Source organism: Thunnus albacares, chromosome 8 (assembly GCF_914725855.1).
Source record: "Thunnus albacares chromosome 8, fThuAlb1.1, whole genome shotgun sequence".
Lineage (NCBI taxonomy): Eukaryota > Metazoa > Chordata > Actinopteri > Scombriformes > Scombridae > Thunnus > Thunnus albacares.
Window position 1 is genome coordinate 12,704,066 of NC_058113.1, and position 12,732 is coordinate 12,716,797.

At 40.5% G+C, this 12,732-nt stretch overlaps 1 protein-coding gene across 1 annotated transcript; it reads right to left on the minus strand.

Moving 5' to 3' along the window:
* Positions 1-7,265: 7,265 nt before the first annotated feature.
* Positions 7,266-12,194, minus strand: irx1a (iroquois homeobox 1a). The gene is made up of 4 exons (XM_044359227.1): positions 11,679-12,194; positions 9,166-10,255; positions 8,755-8,830; positions 7,266-7,787 (listed from the first exon to the last, which is right to left on the minus strand). Exons 1-4 carry the CDS (start codon positions 11,919-11,921, stop codon positions 7,712-7,714), a joined length of 1,485 nt encoding a protein of 494 aa, XP_044215162.1. The 5' UTR covers positions 11,922-12,194; the 3' UTR covers positions 7,266-7,711.
* Positions 12,195-12,732: the final 538 nt, after the last annotated feature.

A 12,732-nucleotide genomic window follows, 5' to 3' on the forward strand; every position in this document is an offset into this window, starting at 1 on the left:
TCATACACATGCAACATCTTAAAGCTGTGTAGATGGATATTTTTTCCGGCAGCCAACCAACATTTTTTTGTTCCTTAATAGTGTTTTCTTCCGATTGAAGCCCATTTTATTACCCACGTTGACTTTATCTGAACTGTCACTTCTTCTCTAGAGGCCAAAAGGTTGTCCGTCTACAATGAATGCATCTGAGGTTGAAGAACTAGTTAAAAATCACAGAATCCTTTGTGGAACAAAACTGATGCACTGTAAGTTTCTGACATTATTGTAAACATTTGGTTTATATTCTTGTGATTTTCTTGGCGTTGCTCAGAAATATTTTTCCGCTTATATCATTTACACATCTATGCATACTTTCCTTTAAATGATTGATTTAAAATATCATAAACTGCATCTTTAAGGGAGCAAAAGCTCGTCTTTTCCTACGTAATTTGCCTGACGTATATTAAAACCATCCAGGCACCTGTTATGGTGGATAGCGCTGCAGTTAATATTTGACATAACTAGCTTCTGTTCAAACTCCCGGCATTCTGTGCCATGTGTCTTGGCTAACATTACATGGGGTACTGTACAGGGGAACGGCAGGCGTGAAGAAAGAGCCTCCGGTTCAAGCAGAGGGGAAAGGTATCACTGCAAGGTAGTCTGCCTGTTGACCGGCTTGCTCTGTTAAGTTCAGGTTTGCGTGTGTGTGAAGTGATAGTTCCAACACATTGTGTTCTTGTTCTGCTCTTCTTCTGTTTCAGCTTTGGCAGGTGACCCGGCATTGGATGTACTGGCTACTGTACACTAGGTGACAGCTTCTGACATTGTAATTGTCTGCTGTGGGCAAGGGGATGGAGGGTGTAATACATCTTATGTTTCCTTTCAGTAGAAATTATTGATAACTGGCGCTGAGAGGTGGTGTTGGTATCACTAACCTGGCCTGAGCAAGTCTTGATTGATGACGGTAATTTACAAAGATTTACAAAATAATTCTGGAATTATATCACAATTCTATGATTTGACTGATTATCAAACATTTGGTTATAAGTTTCAAGGAATTTACTTTAATTAAACACCAATGATACATGTTAGATATGTCATTGGTAGTTCATATGGTAATCTTCAAAAATACCCCTGCAGATCATATGTATTTGTGAACAATACATTATAGGGAACTTTACTTTTACTGTAGCAAGGTACCGTTCCCACACAAACCAAAGGAAAAATACTATATATGGAAGACATTACCGCAACAGTAAATTCCTGTACAGTCAGTACAATAGTGTTGAGGTTACGTGTCAAGTGTCACCTGACCACCCCAAGAGTTTACCTGTTATATTACAGCCTTTACAGATGTCACCTCCTTAAATGTAACAATTAAATAATTGTTTAATTATTTAAACAAAGTCAAATCACACAAATAACAATTTTTTGAATTGTATTTAAGCTATAAATAAAAACATTTATCATACTGAATTTTCTGACACTTTTTACTCTCCATATATCTTGAAATAAACAGTGAAAAGTGGAAAAAAAAAATATCTGCAATGAACTGTTTGCAATTACAGTAGCATCCTGAATGTGGATTGATTTAACCAAAACGTATGCACTCTTCAAATGCAGCCTCAGAGAGGCAGAAAGGGAGAGTTGGACAGAAAGGGAAAAGATTTCATTTCATATAGACAAATATGGTGAGTTGCATTTGATATCACCTTCTGCGCTGCACATGTGCTGCGAGTGTTCTGTGAGAGAGAAGCGTCCTCTACTAAATGGAAATTCCTGTGCTTCAGCCACAGCTGCAGTATGACACTTCAGATGGCCACGCTTCCCTTTGTACAGCCCCCTGGAATTAGCCCAAACCACAATGGCATCACATCAGAAAAGACGGCAGGAAAATCAGACTTTATTATCTGTCGCTGTGGAAATATTTGTGCAGGGAGGAAAAGGAGGCACGGGGCCCTTGGCTTCCTTGCAATGTCAACCTGTATTTTATTATTGAAAACACACACACACACACACACACACACACACACACACACACACAAACACACACACACAACTGTCTGTCTTCAAATAAGTGTCAACTTAACCCACTGTTGTGATACCTGTGCTTAAGGATGATTTTGCACAGTACCGACATGTAAACATTGGCACACTTTTCCTTTTTAATAGTACAAGTCTTGAGGAATTAAAAACTGATTTATGGTACAGGTTGCAGTAAAAGTAATCCCTTATCTATGATGTGTTGCAACTGTAAATTTCTTTTGCTGTAGAATAATTGCTGCAGCACTATAATGTCAAACTATATCAATCCTACATCAAGCCTGAAGGAACACTTTTCAACTAGCGCTGGGAAAGGAGCCCTTTGCTAACGAAGAGAAGTGGTATCGCAGAGAATAAAACTTTCCATCAAATTGTGTTTGGGGAGGGGATTCACTTCAAAGAGATCTCAACAACAGTGCTGTCTGTCTAATTTACGTTTTCAAGCACATGCCAAATGTAAAAAAACCCCGATTTTAAGTAGTGTATAATTACAGGGAGAGAATGAATGACTATAAATACCCCCATCATTACTAGTCCCCCCTGAAGAACATGATCCATACCGAAGGATAATTAAGGCAAAATATTTCTGATCCTCCAACAGGCTGTACCAGGAATGTGTGCATACGTACCCGTGCTTCTATGTATTTGTTGTGCTTGTGTATATGAGTGTGTGTGTGTGTGTGAGAGAGTGTGTGTATGAGAGGGAGGGCGAGAATCACAAGGCATTCTCCCCTAAATATAGTTCCGTTCTGGTGGAGCTGCTATGTACGGATACTTCAGGAGAACTCAAGACAGACCAGCTTTAATTGGTTTGTGGAGTCATTAATGGAACAGAAGCGCAACTCCAATACAAGTGTGTGTGTGTGTGTGTGTGTGTCTGAACATGAGCGCTTATGTGTGTATATTGGACCCTGTCAGTGCCCTTTAAACAACAACAGACACATGGAAATAACTTTGATCAACAAACATGTAGCAAACAAGAAGATAATAATGAACCTCCATGTTCAGCCGAGGTCTCTTAAAATAGACCATTTCAACTAGGATATATCAGATTTGAGGATAATATTTCTAGATTAGGCCAGCTAATTAGTGCCCCAATATCTGGCACGGCGCTTTGACTGCGATCCAAATAAGCATATTGTCCTCATCGCAGAAGAGTGAAAGAGCTTTTCTGTGTTCTTCACTCAGAGTCAGAAAGAATGTTCAGCTGAGACAGAGAAAACTTTACTCGAATGCTCTCTCTGCCTCGCTTTGTTATCTCTTTCTCTCTTTCTTGCTCGATCAAAACACAAGAATGTCGCTTTGAGTGGCCAAATAAAGATAACCAGGCAAACATGAGCGAGAGACCGTGTTTATTTCTAGTATGTCTATAAGCCAGGCCAGGTTTTTGTGTCAGCAGGGGTCTGCATGGGTTGTTGAGTTGTCGTTGAGTTGCTGTTGAACCGGCAGCGAGTCAGTCAGCCAGCCAGTTGTCAGGCAAGTACCAGTTCCTTGTTGCTATTTGTGTTTGAGTGTAGCCGTGCCGAGAGCCTCCCTCCCTCTGTTTTCCCTTTTCCAACCGAATCCTCCAACCTCTTCCTGTGGCAAGAATCGTGTCTTACAGCAGCCTATCGCTCCTGGAATGAAAAGCCTGTGACCAAGGCATCCGTTCCTTTCACTGCCATTGTGTTGCTGAAACAAGGAGCAGAAGTAGTCAGTTAAACATGGTGTAGCAGGGTTTCGACGGTGGCCCCTGCTGTGGCTGCTGCTACTGGGCTCCAGTGACTTGTTGTTGGGTTGTTGTTGTGTGTTTCCCCCAGCTGGGGCCAGGGCCGGGTCCGGGGATGACTTTTGTGTCAGCCTTCGACCATCGCCGCACTCATGAAACCAGATAAATGGATTAGAGGGGCGCAGATATGGGCGGGCATCTTTGAGAAAAGACAACGGAGATGTTTAAGGGAAGCGGGGGTTGGAAGAGGAGGGTGAGGGATAGGAGGAGGCAAAGACATTTGTGTTGTTGGACTACAAGGGGTCGAGTCAGTTGTAAGAATAGCCTGCTTCTGCCAAAAAAGACAAGACAGTGATAAACTTTCCTCCCCATGCAGTCACCTCTCTCCCCCTCACTCTCCCTGTTACACGCAAGCGCGCACGCACACATACACACTCACTAACTGTCACAACACACAATTCACCACTAAAATGAATGGATTGCCACAGTGTGACACGTCTCAGTTGCAGGGGGAGATGGTCCTTGTTCGCCAACAAAAGACTGTGGTATTATGGGGGGCCACAGCCTGTGACAGAATGCTAAATTGTTTTAGGGTCAACAACTTATTGTCTTTGCATGAGCCACAATTTACATATCTCCTGAGTAGCTTTCAGCCTTCAGTCCTCAAATGAAAATAGCACAACCTCCTCTAGCCTTTGAACGAGTTATAGCCTTTCAAAGTTGCGAGAAATACCTTTTTTCTTTTCTTTCTTTCTTTCTTTCTTTCTTTCTTTCTTTTTCTATCTTTTTCTTTCTTTTAAAATAACACTTTGATCATAAAAAAGCAGCAAAACAACTCTTTTAGTCTAGTAATGAGTAAATAGATTTATGATATATTGGATAATAGTTATTAATTTGAATTGTAATTACCTTATTATCATTATTACCATTATAGGGCAATTATCATATAATAAACATTGTTTATTATGTCTAGCAATGGCTACAGTGTTTTAGAAATCACATAATAATATGTATATTTACCTCTGTAATCCCGAAGAGTATTATTCTTTAGCTTTATATTTATTTTTAATTCATTTATCTGCTGTTCTTTTTTAATTTTTATTTCATGGTCTTTATTTTTCTTTCCCTCCCCTACATCGTGGCCCAGGGCATGCAGGGATGAAATGGCTGGAAGTGACAGCCTAATTATCAGCTCCAACTCCGCTCATTACCCATTAGACAATCCACTGTACATCCACTTACTAAATGAATAATTTTGTATATATTATGGAAACACAATATTATGGCCTGCAGCTAACGCCTTTGCGCTAACCTCACGCTGTTCCAGTACAAAAGAAATAAATGGGACACCGAGAGGTTATTTAATTTTAGCCCCAAAAGCCACCTCATGAGAGGATGTCATGTGCAAATGGAGCGAGGAGGGAGGGAGGGAATATGAAATTCACACACACCTGCCTTTTTTCCGCCACAATATGAGAGTCATTATTGCCAAAGCACGTGTTATAACATAAGTGAAATTGACAAGAGTCAGTTCGGTCTTCACATGGTATAATAATATTGTAATTTCTACAGAGCGATATCTAATGACGGGGGCTGGAACCCTTTTTACCTTACATATTGTAATATTTTATATCAATTGGGGGTTTTTTTCTGCTACAAAAGGAGAGAACGAAAAACAAAAAAAAGGTGATTTAAGTTAATATTGACACAAGTATATTAAACGTGCTTCTTGGGTTGATGATTTTCTGTCTCTCTGAACTACAACAACAAAAAAAAAAATCCTATTTGCATCTCATGAGGTGCTTGCGTTTTGAGTAGCCTAATATTGTGTTAATGTAACTTTAACAGCGGAATGGCCCTGCTCCGGTCAACAAAACCTTCAGTGACCTTTGTTAATTTTTCAACACGGTCCTCCGCTGCGTGACTGTTTAGCGAATAGCCATTTAGCCTAAGTGACACAGATTTATGCGCATAGACGTCCCCCTCTGACGCGCACATACAGTCTGGTCAATGTTTACCAAGCATTCAAAGAAAAAGAAAAAAAAAGGAAAGACATAACTTTTGCCCTTTTGCACGTTTGCTGTCATGTATCGTGGAAATATTTGTAATGACTTCATTTGGAAGGCATGCTGGCTTTTCAAAAGGTAATAATATTGTAACTACAAACAGAGAATGATTTAATGCAGATTATTATTTGAAAATTGAAAAATGATTTCGGCCCCTAACGAAACCCCCTTCGGACACACATTTTTTTTTCTTATAATATTTTATGCGCACTCAGTGTCATAATATTCACATTAATAAAGGGATTGTATTCCTCTAGAGTGTGTGATAGCATAATACAGTCAAGTGCAATAGGTTTAAATCAAGCTATAAAGCACGTCCTGCGTTGTGTGTGATAATACAGTACAATAAGAGTGTGATTTATGGCTCTTGTGAGGGTGAAAAATGTTTCCATCTTAAGCGATCTATAACTTGCCTATAGAGGTCGCTGTGATATTGCAAAACAGATGTGCATAAGTCACTCTACAAGTTTAGGCCACTCAAATCATTCACCCTCTTCAACAGCTCACTTTGCAGCTTGCTGTAATTTACAAAACTGCCCCGAACTCAAATAATGAACATTTTGTAACATTATATCCACGTTATTTTAAGACAAACTTTAAAAAAAAAACACACACACACACTTGTCTAATTGTTTTTAACCAGCCAATAAATAGATGTGTAATTATATTGTGTTGTAGGTATTGTAGAGAAAGCTTAAACATTACAGTCACATTTCACAGCAGCTCGTTAAAAATGTTATTTCTACGTTTATATCTGTGTGTTATTTGGGCCTCCACTAAATAAAAAAAGAAATGTATAAAGATACAATGCTCATATCATCATCCCATCACAGTTAATTATTGTTCTTTCCCCTCCTTATTATGTTTAAACCACATTAGGCTCCTGTGGTAAATCAATATTTGGTTTTGGTCACCGATTGAGGACCAAGAAGCTGCTTTTATAGGCTAATGATCCCTATCAGCCTCGGAACAGACAGGACCCCAAAACACGGATCCTGCCCCCCCTTACCCCCCCTACCCTCTTCCCCTCCACGTCCCCACACACTCCCCCAACACCACCACCACCAACCAAAAAAGAAAATATTAATAATTTATCTTCGAATCGACTTCTCTCTCTGACAGATTAGATTTTAACCATTTGATTTTGTTTGGACTGGGCGTTCCCATATTATTACTTAATGACCTTCCCAGCTGCTCCTGTCCATTTTCTGTCACCAGCAACCATCTGGACACTTATTAGCACCTCAATGCTTCCACGCTGCTTTCCTCCCAAACTTGAATAAAATTAAGCCTGGTTGCAGACTGCCAATATCATTTTTCCCCCTTCATTCCCACCCTACTTCAAATAAAATTGGTAGTGTTTGCAAGTAGTAGTATTTGTATAATAATAATAATAATAATAATAATAATAATAATAATAATACCCACGTAGAAAAGAAATATAGGCTGGGAATAGACTTGGATTTTCTCTATAATTTCATTTAGTTTATTAGGCAAAATATACGATCTGGACAAATTCCTTCAACGCTTCCTATTTACAAATTTAAATCACATGGTATTTACATTAAAGAAAGGACACCAAAAAACACAAGATAGAGACAAAAAATAATATAATAATAATAATAATAAAGTAAAAAGCCTACCAAAATGTCCCAGCCTGCCTGGGCAAAGTGGAGAGAGAGAGTAACATTATAGGCGCGATTATAGGCTACACAACAATAGAGGAAGTAATCCATCCATCCACAGGATATTACCAAATTACGCCATTTGCTCTGTACCGACTGAATGCTACGCTGCATTATTATTTCTCATTGTCCTTTTAAGGGGGTGTAAAGTCTTTATCTGTTTTTCTTTTCTTTTCTTTTTTTTTTCAAGCACGAAAAAAAAAAAAAAAACAAAAAAAAAAACGTCTTGATCAAGCCGAGGAGAGAGCAGTGAGGACCCGTTGCGTGGCGTCTTGTGGACTCCTGGCGCTGGAAGGCAGAGAGGATCTGGATAAAGAATAATACAGAAAGGTAGATAAATACCCCCGCCGTGTTTGGACAGCGGGTTTCAATATGCATCTCAAGTGTCTGGCTGAATAGCTGAAACAGACTGCAACCCCCCTCTCCAATCTTACACTCTCCACTGAATAATAATAATAATAATAATAATAATAATAATAATAATAATAATAATAATAATAATAATAATAATAATTAGCAATCAATGGTAATAATAATTTGAGAATTTGAAAATATTTGTTCTGTGATAAAAACAAGAATCCTATTAATGCAACTATTATCAACAACTATGATTCAGTTAAATATCATTTCTATAGGACTGTAGCACAGACACAAAGGGGGTATTTTGTAATAGCCTACTTGAAACAGAGGTAAACTTTTTTTTTCTCTCTCTCTCTTTCGGAGAGAGAGCGCTCCCCTGGGCTCCGGGACTCCCAGGGGTCTTTAGGGAAAGCACACAGCCCAGACAGAGCCCGTTTTACTCGGTGACTTGATAAGTAGCCACACTCTCCCCGGAGGGGAGGAATTAAAGGGGGTGTGGGTTGGGAGTCAAGACCCCTGTCACCCGCTAAGCAAACTGTGTTTTATGTTGGGAGAAATTTCTCAATTTTCAAAGCAACCAGAAATAAACTTCAGTGTTTATTTACTGTAATTATTTGAACGCTTTGCTTAAGGTTTGCATCCCCTGTTATTATCTTTATGTGTTGAATAATTACTGGAATTATAATTTCATCCAGATTTCTACCTTCCCTGACGTTTGATTTTACTTTTTAATTTTAATAATTAATAACACTGATATGATTATTGCTTTAAAATAATTGTGCAAATCTGTTCTTATTTTGATTCATGCAACAGCAATATCACTTGAATTTATTTTTTTAATAATTATTATTTCCTTCAGTGCGTTTTCAGCAAACCACAAAGAAAAAAAAAAAAAAAGGAGAACTTGTCTCACCTGTCATGAATGGGTCGAAAGGAAGACTTCAGGGTCTGTGTTGGAGGCGAATCAGACCTTACACCGTTTTCATGGTCTACAAAGGAAATAAACAATAACATCCATTAATACTCGAGTGCTGGATAAATTATATATGTATATTAAGAGGCCTGTTAACATATAAGAACACATGTAAATAAAAATGAACCCAATGTTTTTGTGCATCTAGTGTGTGTGCATATGTGTGTGTGTATGTATATATATATATATATATATATATATATATATATACATACACACACATTATATACGTTATATACATTATATATATATGAATTAAAAAAGTGAGTTTACCATGAAAAATTGTGCACTGCACACGGGTTTTATTCAGTGTAAAATAATACTTGTGCAGGCATGTAACTGTTATCTTACCTATGTGCTTGGGACTGTGGGTCTCTGGTGAGGCCTTGCTTTCATTGCTAAGTGCTGCTGCAGCTGCGACCGGCGACACCACCACTGATGTCGGCTGCTGCTGGGCCGGCAAGTGGTGCTTGTGGTGATGGTGATGGTGCTGGTTTACGCCCAGAAACGACCTCACGTTCAGCAAGGAGTTCTGGCCCAGGAAAGCTCCATTTGTCCAGTTGTGGAACTTCCCAATCTGGCAAGTGTACAGTCCATGACTGGGGAGGAAGGCCGGGTGGGTCTGGATCTGGTGGTGGGGTGCTGATGGGTGAGTGGTGGCCGCTGGGCCACATGGGGACGTGGGTTTCTGAGATGAACTGTCGGGACTAGTGGCGGTCTCTGCTAAAGACCATATTTTAGGCTTATTATTAGACGGGAGAGGAAAGCTCCCAGGTCTGTCTGGGGACAAAACTCTTGTGGTGTTGTTGTTGTTGCCGTCCGAGTTCTCTTTACTCCCTGGGTGAACTGAAAGTGTGCTTTTAGATTTGTCAAAGGCCTCATGGGCCTGTAGGGCAAAGGCCCGTCTTTTCTCCAAGCTGTCCAACTCTCCACCCGCACCGCCACCGCCCCTGTGGTCCCTGCTCCCCTCTGTTGATTTATCGTCATCGTCCTCGTTGCTTTGATCCCCGTCGTTATCGTCGATTTTGTCTATATCAATGCTCTCCAAATCAATCTCCTCCTCGTCTTCGTTTTTCTCCGCCTCGTCCCCGCTGCCGAACAAGTTACCGTCCTCCCCGTCCTCTTTGCTCCTGCTACCCCAGGTCACCTTGTTCTCCTTCTTGAGCCTCCTCCTGGCGTTGGCGAACCAAGTGGAGACCTGCGTCAGGGTCATTTTGGTGATGATGGCCAGCATGATCTTCTCCCCCTTGGTTGGGTACGGGTTCTTCCTGTGCTCGTTGAGCCAGGCTTTTAGGGTGCTGGTGCTCTCCCGTGTGGCGTTCTTGGGCCTGGCTGGGTCTCCGTACTGAAACTGGCCGTATGGATAGAAGGCCGGAGAGGTGTGGGCAGCGAAGCTGGCAGGATGGACGCCAGGGCTGTCCTTCAGCTCATACTGTGATCCCTTGAAAATCAAGGATAATATGTTACCACACTAGAACCATAAATATGCATAAATCTGTTGGTACATTGAATTATAAAATACAAGCTTTAAACTTGTTAAACAATGTAGCTCAACTGCAATTTGGCTATTGTATAAATCTGAAATTCAAACAAGTGAAGACGGTTTCTTTTAAAAAAAAAAAAAAAAAAAATCCAACAGTTGCAGTTGCACCTGACTCTGAGCTTTCCACAAATAAGCGTCTCAACTTGCAACACGCCACATGCAAGGCCTGCAGCACCTGCACGAAACTACTCCGTCAAAAGGCAAATACCTTTTATTAGCAAACATCTCTCATACATGTCAGTCTAATAACAGAACAAACGAAGTCATCAGAATGTCAGAAAGTTCGTTGCACTGTGAACACACAGATGGCGTGCAATTTCCCAGCTTTCATGTCAAACACCCTTCCACACTCCTCAAGTACGTCAAAGCAGTTAAGGCCTAGGTTAAGTTTTCCAAGCGTGTCCCACAGTTACACTTTTCTTTAATAATTAATAATAACTCAACAGCCCCACGTCGTTTATATTTGTTTTGGACAAAGCATTCAGTCATATCGATCAACTCGAGCAACGGATGAGCTTGGATTTCGGGTAATAGTTCTTGTTTTGGGGCTTTAGCGCGATTCTCTGCCCTGGGGGCCTAATACACTCGTTAGCCAACACATTAACACACTGCAAGTTTGTTATTATCACCAGGTATATTTCTGGCTAATATATGACTGACAATTCATCATCTAGACACAGTAAAAATCCACGTGGCAGTCAAGCATAAAATCAGATAAAACAAAGCCTACACAATGAAAACTTCACGCGTTTTTTTAGGCTTTTGTACGATGACAGAGATTATTTCTAACGAACTGATAAAAAAAAAAAATATCTGAGCGGCCCAGAAGTAGAAACTTTTTCTTGTCATACTGCATGCTAAAACGCAGATCGATTGCACGGCTTTTCTTCCGTGAAATTTATTTAAACATTGCAATCGATTTTTCTAACAATATGTAGGCTAATAATAACCGTATGGTGGGTGTGGATTACGTTTCCTCTTTACGTGTTTTTCTTTACGGACACAGAAAAAACTCCGAGCCCGATTTTGCTTTATTTTGTTTATGATCACAAGTCAAACTTTCCACGTTTCTAACTCAACTTAACAAACCTCTTGAAATGTCAAAAATCGAGCAAATATAATGACAAATATTTAATAATCGATATAAAAAATCCAGACGTACTAGAATAAATAAACATAATTGTTTTAGTTGAGATCACTTAATGTTGACTATCTTCGTTGTGTTTTTTTCCCAGACAGCGTAGTTGAAGCATCGAGCATTAATTGTTGTCTGTGCAACTTCAGTCCCTGAACAGAGACAAACAACAACGTTTATTCTTACCATTTGTGAAAAAAGAGCCAAGTCCGCGCTGGTGTATGGTAAGAAAGCGCTGTAGTTGTGTGCGTACGGGTTGGCGTACATGCCCAACACCGACGTGACCGCCGCTGCGGTGGCGGACGGACTTCCTCCGATTTCAGTGCTCCCTCCCCGGGACGAAGGCGTTAGCACTCCCGGTCTCTCGCTCCCGTACACCGCCTGGGAGGCACTTAAGTACTGCGGGTAGCCTAGCTGGGGGAAAGACATCTCCACCGCCGGATTGTCGCACAGCTCTATGGTCCGACAAACTGTGCGTAAAAAGTGTGCGAGAGAAAAAAGAAAAAAAGAACCCGGAGGAGTAAAGGGAGAGTGTTTAAGCCAAAGTCACAGCTACTACAGACATACAGTGGTGTGCAGTCAAAACAACCCGCTCTTAAATCTCGGCTTCCTCTCTTTTCTCGCGCAAAGTCCACTGGATGTGATCTGATCAACAATTGCGCACCGACTGACGCGCCTGGCCCTGAGGTCTCCAGGCTGATCTCTCAGATACAATTTGAAGTTGATGCTTTGATTGGCATCCCCTACTTGAGCCTACAAGCTCCTCCTCGTTTGGAGCAATGTGGATAGCCTAATGTGAATATAGAGTGAGCACATTGGCTGGGGCCTCTCTCTCTCTCTCTCTATCTCTCTCCTTTTCTCTCTCTCTCTCTCTCTCTCTCTCTCTCTCTCTCTCTCTCTCTCTCTCTCTCTCTCTCTCTCTCTCTCTTTCTCTTTCTCTCTCTCTCCCTCCGTGTTTGGACTTATTGTATGTTAAATGTTCAAGCATTAGAGTCCATTCACCGAAGGCTTTGATTGTTGTATGACAACCTGTCTACACGATTTTACAGCTGTCCGACACAGGGGGAAGTAAACCCGTCAGAAGAAGGAACTTACTTTGAATAGATTTAAATTATAATTAAAGGGGGAAATTCCTCTCCGCGGAGGAATTAGTGTTTGGTATCACGGGCTGCTGGTGCGTTTATTTAATTCATAGTGATCAATTTGCTCTAAAACTTTCTTTCTCTTAGTTGGATTAATT

Excerpts from the sequence above, each read along its gene's own strand:
- irx1a (XM_044359227.1), bottom strand. The coding sequence starts at position 11,921 with ATGTCTTTCCCCCAGCTAGGCTACCCGCAGTACTTAAGTGCCTCCCAG. Across the intron at positions 10,256-11,678 it reads TGGCTCTTTTTTCACAAATG|GGATCACAGTATGAGCTGAA; the intron begins GTAAGAATAAAC and ends TTGATTTTCAAG. Across the intron at positions 7,788-8,754 it reads TTTCGACCCATTCATGACAG|ATCCTCTCTGCCTTCCAGCG; the intron begins GTGAGACAAGTT and ends TTCTTTATCCAG.